The sequence below is a fragment of the Sinocyclocheilus rhinocerous genome, unplaced genomic scaffold, assembly GCF_001515625.1.
Source record: "Sinocyclocheilus rhinocerous isolate Xijiao unplaced genomic scaffold, SAMN03320098_v1.1 scaffold1182, whole genome shotgun sequence".
Classification (NCBI taxonomy): Eukaryota; Metazoa; Chordata; class Actinopteri; order Cypriniformes; family Cyprinidae; genus Sinocyclocheilus; species Sinocyclocheilus rhinocerous.
In genome coordinates, this window is record NW_015624203.1 from 664289 (window position 1) to 687817 (window position 23529).

Below are 23529 nucleotides of genomic sequence, written 5' to 3' on the forward strand. Positions count from 1 at the left end.
CTACACACTGACTAAAATTAAAAAAGTGAAAAAGCATAATAGGACCCCTTTAAGTTTCTATAAAAGTATAACAGATTTGATTAGATAAAAAAACTGATAGAGAACTGTGAGTTACGTAAATTGATAGAGAACGTTGAGTTATGTAATATTCCTTGGAGAGAAAAAGGGTTTGTGCTGCCATTGTAATATATCAGCAAAAGAGTTTTGGAGCCCCGTATCTCAACAGACCCACGTTAGTCCTTCAGTACGAGCATCTGAACAATCCAAGGTGACGTCAATGGTGTAGCATATATAACATTTATATAGGCATTTGAAAACACCTGTCTTATCATTCATAATTATTACACAGTGGAACCATGTGGGGTGACTTATAACAGTTCAGAGTGAATCCAGCTGCTGTTAACAACCAAATAAAAAAATATATTATAAATGCCATCTGTCAGGATATCAGATGGGCAAAATGGTGCATCAATACATAATGTAGACATGCATGACGCACTTTGCGTGTTACAGTCTACTCCGATAGCTTCAACAATCCCCTTTGTGCAAAAAAACACTCCCCTTGCTGGAGACCAGAGGTGTTTGAAAATATTATTGATGAAGTCACGCCGTCTCTAGGGGTCTTGTGTGTATAAACATGGTGCAGGGCAGGGATCTGAAGCCAGTTTGGCACCCAGCAGTGGACCAGGGGCTTTGGGAAGAGAGTGTGGCATTCCACACTTTCACACACAGAATCAACACACACTCTAGACATCAGTCAGGCAGTCGAGGCTGTGATGACATGTACACATTTCACACAAACACACTCGCACACATCAGTCAAGTCAGTTAGTGGTCAAATACCGAAGACAAATGCAGATACGGTCACATAGACACACAAGCCACGTACACAAAGGCCCAGGAGAAACGTCTCTAGACTCTACAGCTACATTACAAGGCCCTTACTGGGTAAGGATGTGGTGTACTTAAATATCCCTGACCCATGGTCTTCCAGCCTCAAAGGCTTCCATTCTGTTGACGTTTTCCCACTTTATTGCCAGACCCTGCCTGTTTGGGTGGGCTGTTGCTAGAGCGGTTGCTATGGCACCCAAGTCTGAGGTACACTAGATGATGAATGGAAATGATTTGACCAGAGGTACCATGTTGTTTTCAAGAGGTTTCTACTATAAAGTATGTAGTTCCTCTTCTTGAATGAATATGGCCGAGAAGTTTTGGTAGATACATTGATTTATACTGTTGGGTCCAAAAGACAAATACACTTCTTTCTTTCTTTCTTTCTTAGTTATTTATTTATTGCACAAATGTAGTTTATTAGTGACCTATAAATAGTGCAAAATCTTTAATGTTTTTTTAGTACTTTATGTCAAAAATTTTCTTTCTTTCTTTTTTTTTATTCTCAAAATCTTAAAATGTTATTTTAAGATTTAAATTACATTCCAGATTCTGTCCAGGGACTACAGATGTTTATTAATATGCACTGCCGTGCTAAATAAACTAATAAAAATAAATACAAATCTTCAATTTTTTCTCAAACGTTTGGACCCCATTGTGTGTCAAGCAATACTGCATGCCACCAACTAAACAAATATCGTGCACAAACACATGAGTAATGACGCATATTCTAATGGATGGATCCTGCGTCTTTTTTATGTAATAAAGAGATGCAAAACAACAGAGCAAACCAGGTATGCGTGTTTTTGCATATCCGTGCAAAACAAACAGGAAGAGTCTGTCTTTCTTCCTGGTCATAATCATAAAATGTCTTATTATGGTCTTTCCTGTGGTAAATGAGCAAGCAAATGGAAATACAAAGCTCATTGTTTGGAGCTTTTCATAATCTTCACCTCTCATAAAAACCTTCCTACACCCTGCGTGCTGTTGTCTTCCATCAAGCTGTGAGCTGAACTTTATTCATGTAGTGTTGGCAAATCAAAGAAGAAAAAAAAAATAATAATATACTCTCATAAACCATCATTCATTTCTGTTAAGATGGAAGGGAAATCTGAGCTCATGCCTCCAGCTAACAGAGGAATTAGCCAAAACATTTGTGGCTGCTCAGTTTCCAAAGTCCCCTTTCAATTCACAAAATTTCCACTCGTGTGCAAGCTAAACCTGCAGTTTCACATGTGAGGCATTACCTCTCGTGCCATTCTGAAGCATGACCCCAACAGCCGTGACGATGACACTGACGCAGGATGTCGCTCCCTTGGGTGGACCACTATAAAGACCACCATTATGATATCCAGTGAAAACAACCTCCAAAAACACCCCTGCCAGATAATACCAGATGGGGAGTTTGAGTGTTTTGTTGAAGCTAAAGCCGTTAACGCTAAACTCATTAGCCAAGGAAATAACTTCAGAGGGAATGCTACCCACAACATTTTTGATCAGAGATCACATTTCACCCTGTCAATCCTAATCTAAACCATTAAGCCCAAACAAGCAAGCCATTCCTCCAGCTCTGACGCAAAATCAGATTTAGATGAGCCACGTTCTGATCTTTTCCACTTTATTATAAAAACACAGAAAATGAAACTGATTCAGGTTCAGCATATATAGGTTGCTATTGACGTAAGCATCATGGATCAAAGCTGTGGGTTAAGCTTGGACGTGTGGCACGTGAACTGCCTGCACACATATTCAATAAATTAAGCGCACAAGAGTGCTGAGGCGAGAACTTGAAGGGATTTCCCAGAAAGCATTCCCAGGGCATTTCTCCCTGGATACATCTGAAGCCTGTTGAAAATGACCAGAAACCATTAGTATTTAATGAGAGTTGTTGATTTTTGGAAAAACATGAAAAGACTAACTATGTAAATGAGCTGTCATATCATCAAGTGTCAGCAAGATGGAGAAAAGACTGCTACTGTGAGAAATGCTTTGCTGTTCTATAGTGTATTCTGCATTGTAAATTAGATTTTTACTTACTTTGTAAACAAAGGCACAACACAAAAAATAACACTCCCCAAAAAATAAAATAAAATTATGCACTACTACAATGTGCACAGCAACTGGCAGACCTACTACAAAATCATCTAAAACAAACCATACAAATAATAAGTGAGTAAAACCTGACAAAATTGACATCCTCATTTGTAAAACTGGTATAAAAATAAAGTAGGCTAAACAACGTTTTTTTTTTTTAATTGTAAAAACAGGAACATTTAGCTTTTTTACAGAGACAATATTACTCATAGTAACAATGCAGTCCGAAAATGTGGGGGCAACTATGAGTAACTGGTTCTGAAATGGTGACAGTTCAATGAAGAATTCAACCTAAATATAGACCTAGAACAACCATTACTGAAAGTGACAGAAAAGAGCATATTGGAAAAGAAAGAATTTCCCCCTGGGGAAAAGGAAATGGATAGTTACTGGACATAAGAGTGACTGCTCAGCAAGTCTAGCACAAACAAACATGCAGAACCTAAAATTGTGCTGTGACTGGAAGTGTCACTATATCTAGCTCATGGAGTAGATACTGTAATACAGCAATGGCAGGAAATTATCTCCACGGCAACATTGTTTGGTAGCTCTTTCAGGGTGAATCGCACACTGGTATCATTTCAGATTAAAATTAATTGCACACTGGTCAAGGTGCCCTTGACCAGAGCTTCCTGGCACCGTTTGGGTGGATCTGGCTGCTGGGAAAGCCGTGGATTCCAAAATGGCCAAGCAAATAAACAGAATCACTTTTGTCAGGTTATGACAGATAAGATAACTTTGAAGTAAAGTAAAGAGTAATTAAATAATTTTCTATTGAGAAGCGTAGGTAGACTGTTTGCCCATTCAAAAATAAAAAAGACGTTTAAAAACATGGCATTTCATAGCACACAGATGTTTTAAAGTGCTTGTTTTTGACTCAAGTGGGGAAAGTCAGCCAGCTCGATCCCACACTAGGCCAGTCAGCTGATAAGAACGTTATCAGCACTGACCTTCTCTAGGTATTCTGTGAACACATTATAGCTGTCAGTCATGTGGCTTCTTATGTGCTGCAGACAGCACTATTCTGTTGTTACAGTTCCTCATCTCTATAATCTTACAGACATATTTATGTTTTACATATGTAACAGTAAGCTTACCTTATAACTGTATGCGTGTGATAAGTAAACAGCCGTTCATTTGCGCATTACCCCCTGTTTATCGTTTCATTCGGCTGGCACAACGCCCGAATGAATGGCATCTTAAAAGTGTCATGAAACATTCTCCCTCATCAGTCCTCAGAAACTTCATAAAAGTTCCCATAAAAGTGTTTCACGTGTGCTTTGTTTAAGTTCTGAAGGTATTCATGAATTCATGTATTGCTGAATCTTCAAAAGTACTGAATATGCATATGTATATTGCAGTAAATGTTGCAAAGTAAATGTTTTGAGTGACGTGATGAGTAGATGATTAGATTTGTCAGATTATCGGATTATTTTTAATGCTAATACACCAGTAAATGTTTCAATGAAAAAAATGTATTTAATTTTAAATTATGTGGTTTATTAATAAAATGTGAACCTTTGCAGGCAAGCACATTTACAGCCACATGTAAGGTGTGCATGCTATATAAGTTCACTGTGTGCTTCCACACCCTGAATTATGCTCTATGACAAGTAAAAGTTTTATCGGAAAGTCCTTGAGCACCAAGATCAAGGAAGATGAGAACAAGGAACCTAATACATTCCCTTGCATACATTCATAGTTTGTGAAACAATAATGATACTAACAAAGTGCCATGAACCCTTCTACTGGCTCTGCCCGAGGTGACGCAATCATCATAAATGTTGATGTTTTCTGTAAAGAAATATGTACGTGTGGAGATGTCAGCCGTGATTTAATCTCATAGAGTAAACTATAGTCAAACAAACACTGCTACTGTATTTTTCTCTGAAACGTATCTCTCACAGGCCATAAGATAAAAAACCCCAGGGCTAATCTGCCTTCTCTGTAAATACTCTAGATGTTGATCTATGACCAGTTCTCAAGATCCAAATCTCCTCCTTATCTTGTCCTAACCCTAGATTAGCTGCTGCAGTCGTTAGCATGTCTGCTCTCCTCAGCATGAAGAATGGCACGGTCTTACCTGTGACTTTCCTGAGCTCACAAAAATACTGAAAACATTCCCATTGCCAGAGACAGAGAGATCCGGAAATTCTGGCCATCACAACAAATTCCTCATACACCACAAATCATGGACAAACGAACCCTTAAAACACACATAAACTAATGTGGAAAAACTCATTGGTTTATATTCTGCGGATGCTATAGTCACAAAAGGAATGCACAATATTAATTTTCAACTCTCAGCTCATTGTATATACACTGTAACAAACCACAGGCACCTGATCCAGCAGTCATTATGAGCGTGTGTGTGTCCGTATCAGTGTGTGTTGAAAGAGAAGACAATGGTATTTGTCAGTCTACATCCTATTTTCCCCATTTGGTCATTAAGCCACAGACAAGTTCATCTCACGACCTGCGTGTGTGAGGAATTAACACTCGCACACTGAAAAACACCTCCTGGGTTCCGGAGGATTCCAGCGGTATGGGAAAAACAGGAAAAATCTGCGCTCTCCTTCCTGCCCAATGACCCTGTTTGTATGACACAGGAGGCAGTTTAGGTGCAGGCAGTAAGTCAGTGGCTCCGTCTCATTGTCTCGGATATGGTTACATCACTACAGTTCTGCATGCATTGGGGGATTATATTGTGAATGGGAGATTACTGTCATTGTTTTCTTTCAGATTAGTCTCTCTATCTGCATTTAAAAACATAAATAAATAAATAAATAAATAAATAAAAAAACAGCCTTGTCATTGCAAAAACATAGATACTTTCTCTGTTCCAAAATGTAGTCAACTGCCTCGCTGCTTTCTAAGAGGTGATTCAAAGGACACGTTTTTGTGTTTAAAAACACGAGACACAGGGCAGTGGAGTTAAAAAAACCCCCCCGTAAGATCACCTTTTTAAGTTTAATTCCTTTTAACCGAAATGTCACATTTTTACTGTGGTGTGTCGTACAAGATGAAAGATAAGATGCAAGGTGTGAGCGCTAACACGTCTATCTACCTCATGTTTACATAGAAGCAGGGCAGAGAAATGATAAAACACGATCCGTGTGAACTGCCTCTAACAGTCATAGAAGCGATTTGGAACTTTCTACACAGGAAGCAACTTTCTGCCACAAAAAGTCAGACTCACTATTAATTTCTATGGAGTTTGGCATTAGCATGTTGCTATGCTAAAGGCCCATTCACACCAAGGATGATAACTATAACAATAATTATAAAGTATTAATAATCATATTAATTCTATGAGAATAGGGAAGTCCACACCAAGGCTATAATAATAATGACACAATGGAACGTTATTGTTGGAATCACTTTCAGAGCAATTTTTATCAGCTGATGAAATATATGATAAACGATAAAAATATTGACAGCACTTTTCGCAAAAAAAACCCCAAAAAAGTTATTTTTGTTATTCACTACTTTCTGGTATTGAATCAAGTTTTTTTTTTTTTTACTTTGCTCATTACAATGCATTTCAGGATTGCCTTATCTGTTAAAAATACATATGGTGCTGCCTTCGAATTTGGCTAAACAAGGTGTTTTAGGAGGAAGCATAATTTAGAACAACCTCCACATCATAAGCAATTTTGATCCCTTAAAATATTGCCTCTGTAGGCAGCGCACTACATTTTGGAAAAGAGAAAGTATCTATGCTTTTGCAATGGCAGGGCTTTTTTTTTAAAACAGAGATAAAGGGACTAATCTGAAAAGAAAACAATGACAGCAGTCTTTAATTCTTATCATTCATCACAAAAATGTGATTGAAAGTAGATTAGACCCAGAATAATTTATACTGCATTAACCCACAGGAGCTTATAATTCCTATTGGATATCCTATTGGACTTTAAGGAGTCATGAAAAACCTCTCCAAAATTATGGGCCATTTATGTTGTAAACAAGTGCATGAATTCTGCATGACTAATGCATATTTTCAACATAATTAAAAAGTATGTATGAGGTGAGTATGTATGACATTTCACTCAACTGGCAGCATAATAGCAGGCACTTATCAGAGACCGATCAAGCCTGAAGAGAATCAGGAAGTGAATATCAGTCCACCTGTCTTAAGAGGAAGTCAACAAAGCCGCATTCAAGCTGACTGACGTCAATCACAAGCCACCGCACCTGACAGGAACTCCTACTGACTGCATTTCTCATGCTCTTAGCTTCAGTAGAATGCCACTTACCACTTTTCTTCCGCATTACGCACTGAAGACCTGGTCCCTTTTGCTGTAGGCCGGACTTAATGCAGTATGGCCTGATTATTTACGTTCATTATTGATGTTACAAGTGCATTTTCAGCCTTTTACTGAATCTACTCAGTGTTACATGGAGCTGAACTCATGTCCCCTTTATACTTTTTCCTACTGGAACAAGAACATAAATGATACACACAGAGACAATATTCTATATCCCTTCTCTTCTACTCTATTTGATTTTTCCATCTTTCCTAAAAACATATTGTTTCAACTGTGAAAGCAGCATCCTAATTACAACCACCAAACCAGACTGTACAGGTCAAATACCAGCAATCTATAGTCTTTGTACTAACAGTTTGACCTTTTCTATACATTTTCGAGCATATTTTTCTTTCTATGACACAAATGTCCCCCAGAGTGCTTTCTGAAGTTCGTAAACATGTTTTATTTTGGGGCTTTTGCCATTTTTTATTCATACAGATAGTAGAGAGGACAAAGGGAATCATTTGGGGAGAGAAAATGTGATCAGGACTTATCACTAATCTTATTACTTTTTTAACACTGCAAAAATATTTTCTTTCTCGTTTTATTTATTTATTTGTTTTACAGTACAATGCTATACTTAAACAAGAAACAATACATGTCAATGGGGTAAGTGGGGTATCCTGATTTAAGAATGTTTAGATATTTTACAGAAAAACAAGACAAAATTACAGTGTACAGTACTCTTACACAAACTTTTGTCCAAGCTAATTTTGTTTCATAGCTTTTGAGTTAATACATAAGGTTGTGTTACAAGAATACAGTCAATTACATAATATTCTTGCTTTTCATTAAACAAAACCTGCTGAAGATTGCATTTTTATGAACACTCTTTTTTCTATTTCTCCTCTAAACGTGAACACTCTCTCTCTTATTATCCTTCAGAAATGACCAAGGTTTTCTTGACATTTCTAAGAAAACAGTTTGGGCTGTATAATAGAGGCTCCAGTGAATGGCCTTGTTCTGTTTAGTTAGCATAGATTACAGTTTTTCTGAAATCTCTGTCTGGCGTGTTCTCTGATATCACACTGGGAGCCATCCTCAAGGACAGAGAGTGAACTATGAGGAATTTTCCCACCCGTTATACAAAGCCTTCTGCTGAGGTAGGCCTGTTGTTCATTGTGTTATTATATTTGGCAGGTGTGCATGCATGTGAGAGACCAACACGTAGCAGCCATGGCCTTTTCCTATAGTCTAATACGTTCTGTGCAACTAGACAAAACAGCCACTAATATGGGCACCGTGCTTGTATGCGTGTGTATGTGAGTCTACTAAACATTTCAACACTGCCGGGCCAATCAGCAGAAGCTGTGGTAGAGATGACTGATGATGAGGGATACAAGAGGGCAACGGCGTGGGCAGTCACGTAGCATGGCAAGAGGTCTCTCTATCATTAAAAATGTACTTAAACACAGCACAGCAAAACACATGTTTACAGGCACACACACAAACACATGATCTTTAAGATGTTGTTATTTTAAAAGCATGGGAAATGCCTTTAATCTAAAGAGTAAATATTGAATATCTAGGATTTTACATGTTTAACCCAGAAAACAAAGCATTTTTTTTTTTTTGTATTTTGGAACATTTAAAAAGAAATGTTAGGAATTACCATGAATAGTCAATATTTGAAATTCTGCACTCACTTCATGCTTGCAGGAATAGTTCACCAAAAAAAATAGAAAATTTGCTGAAACAGATTTGGAGAAATTTAGCAATAAATCACTTGCTTACCAATATCTCCTCTGGAGTGAATGGGTGACATCAGAATGGTAGTGTAGCAAATAAAAACATCACAATGACAATTCACATGACTCCAGTCCATCAATTAACATCTTGTCAAGCGAAAAGCTGCATGTTCGCAAGAAACAAATCCATCATTAAGGCGTTTTAACTTTAAACGTATTGCCAATCCATAATTCATAATAACACTTCCTTCAGTGAAAAAGTCCATCCACTGTTGTCCTCTCATATCAAAATGCAGAGACATATTTGTTTGGAACTGTTTTGGACTGTTTCCACTTGTAAACGGTGCTTGATCTGTGCATAATGTTTTCCTGATTCAGATGATACAACTTTTTAAACAAGAAAAAGCAATATTAGGGATAGAGGACTAGTATTTTATATCATAGCAACAGTTTGAAGTTAAAAAAGTGATGTAAAAATTATGTAATTATTTCTTACACGCAGATTTTCACTTCAAACGACTTGATGGACTGGATTCTTGTGGATTATATTATCAGCTGTTTGGACTCTCATTCTGACGGCACCCATTCACTGCAGAGGATCCATTGGTGAGCAAGTGATGTAATGTTACATTTCTCCAAATCTGTTCCGATGAAGAAACAAACTCATCTAAAACTTGGATGGCCTGACGGTATATTAAAATTTTCATTTTTGGGCGGACTATTCCTTTAAATCAGTTTGCTGTTAGTATCATTTGTCATTTAAAAAAATCAGAAAAATGCCAAATATAAGGATTTTCACTAGTGGTCTATGATTTTTAGACCCCATTTTCAAAGGAAAAAGGAATAAATCCTGCACACTTTCCCTACTTGCAAATGTATCAAAAATAGATTTATTCACAGCGTTTCGGTCCTATGACCTTCATCAGGCATACACGACACTGATGAAGGTCATAGGACTGAAACGTTGTGAATAAATCTATTTTTGATACATTTGCAAGTAGGGATAGTGTGCAGGATTCATTCTTTTTTGTTTTGATGTTTGACCTGTTTTTGGTCTTTTATCCTATGCACCTATTGATCACCTACAGGTGTGCGAGGGTAATTGTTGATTGATTGGACCCTATTTTCAATACATTTATACAGGCGTGAAGTTATAGGACTTACCAGGTAGGCACACTCTGGTGATGGGGGGCTGGTTGGACACAGGGGACCTCCTGCTAGAGGAAATGTTGAAGAATTACTGAAAATGCAGCTGAATAAATACAAACAAACAATTATGACACAAGCAGAAAACCCCTGCAATTCAAACACTTCTGTGTGCCATTCTTTTGCGTCATCTATAACTGTAACAGGATGCATAATGCCAAAGCACAGAGCATATTTCCACATTAAAGAAGAATGAAAGAAGCTCTTTTCAAGCCTGTGCATTTTGCAATATATTTTTTTTCTTAAGTGCATCATGGATTTGATGTGACACTGCCCTTTAATACAGACATATTATTATGATATCACAGGGTGTGTCCTCTTTTCCGCACATACTTCCGTAGAATTTCCCTGCAAGTTCATCTGAACTGGGTTGCCCTTGGACAGACTAGTGAAGAGCCCAACAAAAGCCTCTAACAGTGCGGTATAATTGCCCTGACGTAGATTTATGGTTATTTGGAAGGGCGAAATAGTTCTTCCATGAATAACAGCAAGTAAACACCTTTTTCCCCATTTACCCTCATTGCTCAGGTGGAAAAATGGAATTTTGGGGCATGTGGAGATCTTGAAAACTGGTGACATGTTAAGTGGAAAATGGCTCTAGTAAAATGTCAGTGTGCATGGGTGGCCGAGTCCATAAAACAAATGATTGGAAAGACTCCCCTCTTGTGGTTGCTCTTACAAACAACAGAGTGGACTGTCAAAAAGAAAAATAATTAAAATGTCTACATATATTTAATTTTTATAAAAAAATATAATAATAATAACTATAAATATTTTTATATAAATTAACACTAATATTACTACATTATATAAAGCCTATTTATTTTATAAATGTACATTTTATAAAGCTTAACTTATATTAATCACTTCATACAATACAAGTGTGCTATTTGAGCTTTTAAGACTTTTAGCAGCATTAAGAAAACTGTTCCAAGCTTTTATTTGGTCTGTGCTACTGACGTAATCCCTGTTGGTGGAGTTTGGTTCATGTAAACAGTATTTTGTGGATAGTTAACTTACATCATATTCTTCTCTGGTTTCATTGCATGTATCATGTGAAAGTGACAAGGTTTGGTAGTTTTATATTGTCAAAGGAGATAAAAAATAGGATTTAACTTTCCGTGATTTTATTCTTCAGGCTAGTAAGAAATTCTATTACACGAGTCTCATGTAAACATGTATAAAGTTTTGTGGTGTAATGTCTAATACAGTGAGTATTTTAATTTAAAATTTTTATTACAATACAATGCCTTGCCCCGTAGACACTGATTGTAAGTCCATTACTGCATGTGCATCTTTTTTTAAACTGTGGGACAAGCCTACATGTTTTTGCAAACATTTCTGCAATCAACAGAAAAAATGTCATTATTATTTTTTGAACATAGAACAATCATTTAAAAATCTGCTATTTTTTAGAGACAAAAAAACGTTTGAATTTAGTGTATTTGAATGGACTATTGGATTAAGACTATTTGGATAAAGATTCTGTTTACAATAATACTCACTTATTAGATGTGCACTGAACGTTGGTCAAGACAGTAAAGTTGTTTCGGACACTTCGAAGGCTTGCTAGAACCTAGAAAAAGACAGAAATAACATAAAACTGTGAGTTAAACCAAGCACACGTCCATTTGAAACGCAATCCTTAAAGAAACATTACACTGATGTGTTTACCTGAGCAAAAGGTGTGACTATCAAGTCATCCCCATGCCTGTAATCAAGTGAGAATACATTAACATCTTGAGAGGTCGACACTCAAACAAAGCAAACACTATCATTTAAAGTCAACATGAAAACACAACTGAGCCTATTTTTTTAAATGGATGTCCTTGGTCTTATTGTGAACGATTCATTGGTTAATTTTAATCCAGAAAAGAAGACTGGCTCTTTTTCTGAAATGACTTTCCTTTTCCAGCTGACATCAACCAACCAACAACCAAATAGCTATTGATTGGCCTAGCAAACTCTTATTCTGTCTCGCTAAATTCCCGTCTTGCATTTTTTCATGGTAAATATCTGTAGTTTCAATCAGTAATATTTCACTCATCAGACTCAATTGTCAGATGAGGTTCCTTTCACTATCAGGGCCATAAATGGCACCAAAAAATGGGTTTCCAAGAACAATCCAGCACATTCCTCAGGGTTCAACAGATATTTGGCATCTAACGCTCTGGAAAATGCATTCTTATATAATTCCAGCCAGAAGGCTTGGGAAATAAGGCCTTGATTGAGATACGTTCTGGCATGCAAATTTCACTGCCGTGAGCAGCAGCGCATAAATCAACTCCACTAATCAGCCCCGCCTCCACCTTTACCCCGCAGAAATGTTTGGAAACAGAAATACTAGTGTTGATGAAAAAAGAGGCATATTAAACCACTTCAAAGTCCTCAGATTACCAGATGCTGGATGATTTAGTTGTGGTGACAAATAAATTAAAGTGTCTTCCTAGTAACTTGACTCATTAGTGAAGATGATTCAGTAATTACTCTTTGAAAAAGTACAAAAGTAAAGTAACTGAACTGACTATATCCTTCCTTAACAGATGCAATGTGCAGGAAAAAAGTGTTCAGGTTTACGCAGTTGTTTCCTTAAAAAAGCTTAAACCAACCTATGAATGTTTGCTGGTCTTGGCTGATATAACCTCTCTAGGGACCTGCAAACCAGTTCAGTTTGGAAGGCAAGACACGCAAGCCATTTAAGGCTGGTTTAAGATGTTGTTTTCAACAGGTTCAATACATAAAAGGTAGCTCTTAACACATTTAAAGCAACAGCAACAACAACGACAAAAAAAACCCAACTTTACTCACAGTTCTGAGGCGATAGAAGAATTTCGAGACATTGACTTTGGTGAGAGGTCATAGTCGCTGTCTGAGCGGTAGAGGAAGGACTCTCGCCGCTGATTGTGGCCGGGAAAGTTTGTGTGCAGAACCAGACCAGAACCTGGTGAGGCCTGGGGGTCCAAAGGACTACAGCTTGCAGACGGGCCATTTTCCACATCAAAACTGCAATGGCACAAAAACAAACAGAAAAAAAAATACATTAAAATTTAGGTAAGAACACATACATCTGTTTAATGGTCTTGGAATGCTGTCATTTTAACATACACAAATGACATCTCTATTATGTGTTCTATTCTCTGACATGTGTTCTATTACTTAACACACTTTTCTCTTACTGATGACTAAGACCTAAAACAAGTCAATACTGATCCACCTTGGCAATCCTCAAGATTCAAAATTATATATGGCTTAATGAAAATTTCAGGAGAAATACGCAAGCTGTCCTCTGGGACCGGAGAGCTCTGGAAAGTCTCAAAGATTCCCAGCACTTGGGGTGGAAGCACGTCTCATCTTTCCAAACCATAAGGAAACATAGTGGAAATGGTCTCAGCCCACATCAAAAAGAAGAGAAGCAGGGGAAACACATTACATTCAAGTCAAATAAACAGTTTCGAAAGACGCTTGTTTTCAGTTCAGATGTGCTTGCGATTTCAGAGGAAGCAGCGATGGTCTTTACACTCAGAGCGCCAGAGGTTTGGTGAACTTTCACGGTTACTCCAAACACTGGAGAGTCTCAAAGTAAAAAAAAACATTTGAAGTAAACTAGGGAATAGGAGAACCATTGAAAACCAGTTCCTTGTTTTGCTGCTGTTAACCAATGGAAATTTACTACACCACACATACATACATGAATTTGATAATGCTATTAGAATATCTGTCTAATGATAATGAGAGTTATTGAGATGTTGCTGAATGGCCTGATCCACGCGGAGGTCCGGCGTCTGACAACCAACAGCTAACACTGAATCAACATCCTCCTATTGTGCCCCCTTTTCCTGTTAGCCGGCCATTCACAACAACCATCAACAGCATTTGTGCTTTTCACACTGCATTTAACCCCAGTTTATCGCCTTTTTAAACCCAGCAAAGGAATGTTTCACACTTGGTTTTTTAAAAAGGGGTAAGCACATTTCTTGCAGTCATGGTCTGAGAAAATGTATTCAGGACAAATTCGATTGTAGTCAGGAATAAGTGCAAGTGCTGTGCAAGAGCGAAACAAGTCGTTATATAAACAGGTTGTGTGCTGTGTTTAATCAGTCAATGACACTGACACCTCAAATATGTAAATAAGAATGTTAACCCAGGTTTTAATACAAATGGGATCTGAATGTATGGATAATTGTTGGGAAATAACATTTAAATAACAGCCTGTACAACTGTTTTATACTCTAGGTATGTCATTTAAGAAGTTCAGATTGTCCTCCTTGGACAATAAATCGACAAAGCGCCACAGCCTCTAGATACCGGAATTCCCTGACCTTGGCATCTCTGTGAAATTTCATCTTCAAAACTCAATTATAAAAGCATCTGTTTACTTGGTCCTATTGAAGTGTTTATGTATTCTGCCTCTGTCTTGTGATTACAATCAATTCATCCCTCATTTTCTTGCAAATGTTTCTATCTTGTGTTTACAGTGGCCGAGAGAGCTCAACGCGCTGCAAATGAAAAAAAACCTGCAAATTAAGAAAACATCTTCATCAATTAGACAACAGACACACGCTGCAAATTCTCACAACACGAACAAATAAAGAAACGCGCTGCAAATACAGAAATGCGCTGCAAATTCTCACAACACAACCAAATACAGAAACACGCTGCAAATTCTCACAACACAAACAAAAACAGTTTGCACATGTAGAATGTAGAACCCTGCTTGTTGTGGTCTGTATACTTGTGCGTTTCTGTATATGCAGCGCGTTTCTGCATTTGGTTGTGTTGTGAGAATTTGCAGCGCGTATCTGTATTTGGTTGTGTTGTGAGTATTTGCAGCGCGTGTGTTGTCAAATTGATGAAGATGTTTTCTTAATTTGCAGGTGTTTTTTTCTATTTGCATGTGTTTTTTCATTTGCAGTGTGTTGAGCTCTCTCGGCCACCGTATGTGTCTTCTTTTGTCTATGTTTTCCTGTTTGCAGTGTAGCTTGTCCCATTTTGGTATTTGTTCTTCTTGTTTCAGTTGTTTCTTGTCATGCATTATGGAGTATGCTTGAGTTTCCTCAGATGCTACTTAAATAGTTTTTTTTATCAATATTGTTGTTATTGTTGCACAAAAGTACAATACAACTGAAAAGCATAAACCAAACTGCTTATTTGATAAATGAGATCATCAGTCAGATATGAGGAGTGAGATACTGCACTACGAAAAAGGAAAACCACAAGAGATTTTCTGATTTGTCCGCAATGCTTGTTTCTCTCTGCATGCACCAGCAACATATAAGTGAAGCAGCAACATTTCTGCTGCTGCGGCTCTATACAGAAACTAAAGTGATTTCTGGGTTACTACATTGATTATTTTCTTTAATAACACCCCTTATTATAAAATAGTTATAACATAACTTAGTTCTATAATGCTTATGCTACACTGCTTAAGTGTGAACATCCAGGAAGGGTGTGACAAGTTAGTAAACAACACTGCTTACAAATACTCGGTTTTAATAAATAGGTTTACATTTTGGTGATTTCTCTCCCTATGATATACAGTACATTCAGCCTGCTTGATCATTTATTCCACTATATAGAAGGCTTTATGATATAAAGTAAAAACCGCCATTGACTCAACATCAAATGCTGAACAAAAGAATCTAATCAGATGATGCAAAGCCAGACAAACACTTGCACGGAAACTGACTGACTGGCAGTTGTGGTTTTTTTCACTGTGAAAATGATTCACAGAGTGGCATTTCTTACTGCACTTTTTTTTAACAGTATCCTTTAAATGGAAATTCTTTGTAACAAATTTTCAATGTTAGTCTGACAGGCAGCTTCATAAAGTAGCTGTCGTGTCTAAAGCAGAATACACTTTTGAGGTCATTTGAGCTCCCTGGAGAGGTCAAGACTGAAAAAAAGCTACCAGGAAACGATACCTCTGACCTCAGCTGTAACCAGTATCTCTGATTCCCATGACATTATAATCACAGAGTTCATGTAAACGGTGATAGTAGCTTTACATTAACAGGAAATTAACAATCATAAGTTAAGTAAAACAAGTTAAGCACAACTTGGCCAAGTTGACATCTCACAACTTAAAGACCCCATGAAATCCACTGATGAGTGCAGCTTTCTATGATGTGATGATTTATGATGTGAAGTTTAGGCATTTTCAACATTTTTTTATTTAAATAGCCCAACAAACTTTATTTGCATCACAACCATGAACCACGATTTGCTACTTCTTGGTAGGCTCCGGGGGAGGGATATTCTCATTCTAGAGAGCATCTGATTGGACAAAAATCGACAGTGCAGGATGAGTCATAAATATATTTGATTTGTTTCCAAGAAGAGAAATACTACACTGTAACTTTTAAGTCAGAGCTAAATATCTGCTAAATGCTAATTCTGTCGATGTTTAGGAGTACACAAGCATATAGACTGTCTTAAAGAACAATCAAAAAGACAGACTAAAGGTCACAAAATACTGCAAAACTTCTCCATTATCGCTCTATGGCAGTGTTATTTTAGTATTATTTATATACTATTACATTAGTATTATATTATTTATATACTTTTATTTTATAGTTGCAATTTATACTTTAATTTCAATTTACGTTTTTTTTTTTTTATTTTGTTACGAGCTTTTGTTTTTTCTCTCTCTTTAATTTAAGTTTTAATTTATTTTTATTTCAGTTTTAGTATTAGTAATTTTAGTACTTCAACTTATATTTATTTCAGTTAGTTGCCAGGAAAACATTTGTATTTTTAGTATAATTTAGAGTTATTTAAATAAATATTTATATTTTATTGCAGCTTTATTTCGATTACTGAAATAAATATTTTTAATAGTTTTAGTTTTAGTCAACTATAACAACACTGCTCAATGAACAGGCAAAATATTTATTGTGACATGAATGGTTATCATCAACAATTTCAAGCTCAATAATACTTGACATCAAAGTTGACCATTTTCATCAAAGATCCTCTTGTTTTAAAGTTAAGATCTGACATTTTTCCATGATTGCCTCACTTGTTTTGATTTGTAATAATTGCACAGAGACAGAATATCACATGTATTTAAGCTAATGAAAATGTTTTTCAGCGATTAAATAGAATAAAGATGTTTAGTGTTTATATTCTCACCATGAAACAAAAAGGAGAGGATGTTGTTTCCAGTAAGCATCTAATTATCCTGTGACTGCTGTTGAGTCACAGTCTGGTAGCACATACAACACAACAATAGTTTACGTAGGGCAGCTCCAAAAGACATCCTCTACTTGTCTACTTTGCTTTAAGTGTTATTGCCACCACTCTAACAATGGTCCATCTTTACACAATGAGACATTATAATGTTTTTTTTTTTTCAAATCATAAAGGTCTCTCTCTGCCTCACATACATTTTCAGTTCCTCTGTCTGTTAGTGGAACTGTTTGACAAAATTACAAAGTGGACTTCACTGTAACATATGAGCAATTCTATTACTACATTATCAGACATCATATATCTTTTGTAATGCTGGATTTGCTCACATGTTTGTGGGGAAGAACGGGACTTCTAAGGCAAGTTGCACTGGATTCTACTCTGGCATCAGAAACTCAGAGACAGAGGAGGGAAGTTCATATGAGCCGGTCTGTGAGAATATTCAAGGCTGTGGACCCTGCTTTAAATGGCTTTCTATTAGACTGAAAAATGCAGAATGCTGTTTTTCCATGACATATTTCGGAAAAATCAGATGCCCAACTCTGGGGATCATTTAAGATGACGTGGTTGTTTTGAAGAAATCAGTTGGTATGCAAGAGAATGTTTGTTTGTGCCAACTTTAGTAGACTAATCGCAGTAGAAACACCCCCTGGAGTAATCGCTGGTGCCTTGTTTAAATCCCTGGTCCCAATGTCAACTTTATATTTGTTTTTTTCTAACCTGTACAGTATGTTCAGATCATTAACCACACAGACATACTGTAACACTAAAGGTATGACATAGTAAATACATTACAACAATGTTTGTCTTTTTTTTTTTTATTAAACTAAACACTATTTAATATGACTTAACCAGAATATACAAGTTTAAACCAAACAAAGTCATTTTTAAATGTCAGATCATTTATAAATAATTTTGTACGGTAACATGTTTTGTATATTATGCATAAGTATATTTTAAGTGTTCAGTTCAAAATCTTTGTACTGAACACTTAAAAGGTAAAAGTATCTCACAAAGCTCAGTTTCAAGCCACACATTTCTGCCTATTAGCACAAATCCACCAAACGTGGAGATTATCTTTGTTGGCATTTGGAGTCATAGGAGACCTTTACACACCCTGCCCGGACGTCAGAGCAAGGCTGTGTGTAAACACAGATGTTCACAAACTCATTGATTCATTTGTTTGACAATTAGAGTGTATATAATCATGCATTACAGATTGACACAAAGATATATTCATAACTGAAGAAACAGTGCACTCATACACACGGAAATACTGAAACATGTAACAAGTAGCAGAACTGATTAAAAGTTTGAACACTGAACGTTTACATACATACATACATACATACATACATACATGAATGCCAGACCAGGGAATGACTGAATCAAGGTTATTATAGTTAACAAACAAAAAAAAATAAGACCATTTAAAAGTGTATTACTTGAAATATTAACTAATTAACTAAAGTAAAATAAAAAATTATATATATATATATATATATATATATAGTTGCCAAGGCCACGTCTTATTTTAATTTAGTTTAACTTGATGTACTAAAATAAATCAAATTAAAACTGAAATAATAATTTAAAAACAAAATGACAAAAGCACACAAAAAATTACTGAAACCTTAACTAAAATGAAAATGGAAAATATAAAAATAAAAAAGAGTTCAGAATATTAATAAAAACTGTAATAGTATATTATAATAATAGTATAACAGCATAGTAGTATCTCAATTATAATAAATTAACACTGAATTGAAAATAATAAAATAAAATAAAATAAAATAGTGACTTCTATGCAAAACCCATTTCCAAACATCTCATGAGAGGGTACTTAAAACCAATCTTCCGTCCAATTAGGGCAAAATGTTATCATTCGGGAAGTTTATTTTAGTTCAGAATTGAGCTAAAGCTGTGGTGATGTTTACCTAAACAAAGTAAAGCAAGAACAGGTCTCAGGTTTGAAATTACAGTAGAGGTGAATGTATCAATTGATATCACGAGCACACAGAGCGCGTTATAACATGCGATCCAGTGCATACACACAATAACCTGATGGAAAATGTACAACAGCTGTGAACAATTTGACTCTTATATAAACACAGAGCTCAGTTTACTCACAAACACATTCACAAACTGCTTGAGTAACAACAATTCATCACAATGAACTCAAAAATAAGCCCAGAAAAAGGGGGGAGAATAAGAAAAAGTACAGAAAGTGACACTATAGATGAAGATCTGGTTCAGGAGAAAAGATACGGCAAAGGAGATGACATCTGATCGCTGTGTGACAAAGGGTCCTGAAGAAAGGGACAGAAATTCATGACGTAGACAGGCTGAGAGATGGACAAGTAGTGGCCCATATTTAAAGTAGTACTTTGGATGTGTAGCTGCAGCAATTGCATACATAAGCCAGCAGAAGAAAAAAAATAGATAGGAAGAGAGAGTGTGTGAAAGCATGTGAACCAGACAGAGTCTGAGACATAACAGAGAGAGGAAAAAGAGGAGGTTAGTTCTAACCTTAAGGTAGAGGTATGCAGCCTCTTCACCACCTCCTCACTGAAGTCAAAGTGAACCCTGCCTCTGTGGCAGGGTGACCTGCGGAGCATGGCCCTGAGACACACCGCTGTGCTGTTCAGCGCGCTCTAGTAGCGTCTCCCCTGCATGACTCCCCTAACACTTAGTGCCCTCCCACAGAGCTCAACTTCACGGCACAGCCACTTCGTTACCACTCAACTCAGCTCTCTGAGAGAGAACACGGCCGCACATGAAACCCGGGGCGGAGCTCTCAACAAGGAGTCGGAATGTCTGAACACATGAGAAGTTTCATTCCTAAATGGCATTTGTAGACAAAAAAAATAAAAAACACATGTATTCTGATTTTATAAAGAACATACAACAGTCCAGAGGGGTTATTAATCTGTTTTATTGCTTTCTGAATGCCTCAAATCATGGTAGGAATACTTTTGAAGAAGTGTAAAAATGGTTTGGGTTCTTTGCGACTTCTGAAATGAAACACTGTCTATTTCAGTGACAAACTGTGGTGAGACTTATGAGCTATAATGACAAGGAACTTACCACAAAGTACATCCAAAACTATGTGTGAGCATTGAGAGTTACGTCACTGCAATTTGTATGTATTGACCTGATTAAATTACTAACAATTATTGCTAATGCATAAACTACAGAGAAACAGACATTAATAAGTAAAAAAAAACAAAACAAAAAAAAACTATGATATATTGGTACATATTGGTATGTCGATAATGGCATATTCATGTCCTCTTTTTTTTTACATTTTAATTACCTTTGCCCACTTAAAGTTAATTTGTAAAAATCTTAATACGTTTAATAATACTAATAATACTGTTAAATGCAATTATTTACAAAAACTCAAATGAATAATATTTTTTTGTACTGTACATTATAATGTTGTGATGCCTAAATTGACTAAAACTACTGATTTTAGATTTTATTCAAAAATATTAAAATAATTATCAGCTAATTACATCAGAATTTTATTTATTATATAGTATGTTTTCTGTACTATATGCCTGTTTGCATAATGGTTTGACAGACAGCTAACAGAGTTAATGAACTTCAGACAGAGTTAAAGTTGACAGAGTTAAAGTTTAATTTATTTATTTTTGTTTTTTAAATTTATTATTTTCATTTATGTATGTATGTATGTATGTATGTATGTATTGATTGATTGAAGTTTCTTAAGCTGAAACAAACTGACATCAGACCTGTAGGACAGCAAAACATGCCGTTTTTTTTAGTGTGTGTGTTGTTTGATTTTTGCCAAGAGATCAGTCTGTGACACTTAGAACCTCTATTGGCCAAATGTCTTTGTGAATTCACGGGTCAGAGGTTATCAAATCTGAACTTTGGTATACAGAAGACAAAACTGCATGAGCTTGTGTTTCCGGTTTTGTTTTTACCTCGCATGCATATAAATGCAAGTGAATAGAGCATCAAGTATAGAATGACGGACCGCTGCTTTATTTTATTTTAACTGAAAATAAAGATACAATTGAAACAACACTATGCAAATATAACTGTACAAATATACAGTTGTTGTTGTTGTTGTTTTTTTTTATGAGCATGTGGAACATGCAGCACATTAAGTTCTGTAACAGAAAAAAGAAATCCACTCCAGGAAACATTATTACCATCAATGAGAAGAAGTCTGTTTTGCATTATAGGATTACAAAACATTCCAATCATTCCCCCTTACAAGTCTTTCCTACTTTACAAGTCATTGTTGTTTGATGTGTGATGACGTGATGACGTGCTGGGTGGATTAAAGAGTTCACTGAAAATCTCTTGTGATCTTTAGTCATCATATAAAATTCCTTTAAAGATCACAGATCTGTCGTCGTAGTGTGCAATGCTAAGTTGCTTACTCGACCATGAGCTCTGCTGAGAGGAAATGAAGCTGTGAAGCTAAACAGAGTAGACTTTGACAGAAGACAAAACAATTTATAAGAGTGAAATCTGAGCTGAGCAGAGGAGCAGAGGAGACAATGGCAGTGCATGGGAAGATCTGTCTGCCGTACAGCTGATGAGAATAGGGAAAGAAAGACTGAGTCAAACAGGCTAGTGTGAATTCAGAGTTGACTCAGTGTGAAAGAATGTCACAAAACTGCCTGTCGAAATGAAACAATTAAACATCATTCATCAAAATGTGTCTAATTTAAACGTGTAAGAACCTAATAGGTCATATTTTTGACTTCATACACTTCACTCACTAAACTATCCTCAGGAGCCATGATTACACCTGCAATTAAATCATTTATTTAATATACTTTCTTATTTAATGTCATCAGTTTAATGATTTTAATGAAGACTGTTTAATTAAAACCATCCAAAAGGACATGGCTGTTAAGGGCTCAAGGGTTTGTAGTGCACAGAAACCTAGAATGCTAGTACTACTAATGCTGATAAAACTGTGCTGCCCACTAGATGGCAACATTTTACAAATAAAGAAAATCAAGCCTCAAGTAAGACTTAACTGAAATTTAATTAAAACCTTGCCTGCTGAGTCTTTTATGATAATTTGAGCTAGTATAACTTTATTAAGAAGAGATTATAAGCAACTAAGTAATATTAATGAATTAACAGATCAAACTTCAACTAACAATAAAAGGATGACTTCTGCAATACTCTTAAAATATTTTGACCCAATACTGCCCCTTATTACAGTATTTTACATTAAATTAATCTAAATATTAAATAAATAAATAAAAACTTTCTTTTAAATTTAACTTACTAAACCATGTAACAAACATTGCAAGTAACTGTAGAATGACAAACATATATAAATAGAAAATGGCATAATTCTTTGTAAATTATATATGTTTACAAATAATATTTACAATGAATTATGCCATTTTCTCATCACTTGGTACACAAGAAAATACCAAAACCATCTGCTTTAAGTCAAAGTCTTTCAAATGTTTAACCAAAATTAAGATCATATCAAGAGCATAATATTAACATTTATAGTTTTTACATCTTCAAATATATATATATAAAAAAATCCCACTTTACACATTTCTCACACATTAACCATAACAGTATAAAGTGTGAAGTGTATGCTTGTGCACTTATTTTGATGTATTGCGAATTATGTAATTGATCATTAAGTTAATTGACAATTGATTATTACTAAATAACATACTGTATTTAATCTAACAGATGTAATTTGGTGTAGTGCTGATCTTAAAGGCATAGTTCACCCAAAGATGAAAATGTACTATTTACTGACCCTTCACTTGTTCTAAAACTGTAAGAGTTTCATTCTTCAGCTGAACACAAAAGAAAACAATTTAAAGAATGTTGGTAACAAAACAGTTGACGGTAGCCATTGACTTCTGTTGCTTTTTTTCTCTCGTCTTACCGTCAACTGTTTGGTTACCAACATTCTTGAAAGTGTTTTCTGTTGTGTTAAACAGAAGGAAGAAACTCAAACAGGTTTAGAACAACTTGAGAATGAGTAAATGTTGACAATGTTAATTTTTGTTTGAACTACCCCACTAAGACACTCATCTCTGGCAGCATGAACAGCAGTAGAAAGCTGACTAACCGTCTATTGCTACAAGCAGGTTGAGGAGAATCAGAACAGTCCAGAATCACTA

At 35.9% G+C, this 23529-nt stretch overlaps 1 protein-coding gene across 1 annotated transcript in view; it reads right to left on the reverse strand.

Annotated features, from left to right (window-relative positions):
* Window positions 1-23529, reverse strand: part of LOC107739135 (cAMP-specific 3',5'-cyclic phosphodiesterase 4B-like) — a 148951-nt gene that overhangs the window by 25995 nt on the left and 99427 nt on the right. Inside the window, exons 3-6 of the mRNA XM_016551150.1 lie at window positions 12998-13192; window positions 11864-11900; window positions 11695-11765; window positions 10148-10197 (exon numbers count right to left, since the gene is read on the reverse strand). Of these exons, the coding sequence (XP_016406636.1) occupies window positions 10148-10197; window positions 11695-11765; window positions 11864-11900; window positions 12998-13192 (353 nt within the window). The remainder of the gene's footprint in view (window positions 1-10147; window positions 10198-11694; window positions 11766-11863; window positions 11901-12997; window positions 13193-23529) is intronic.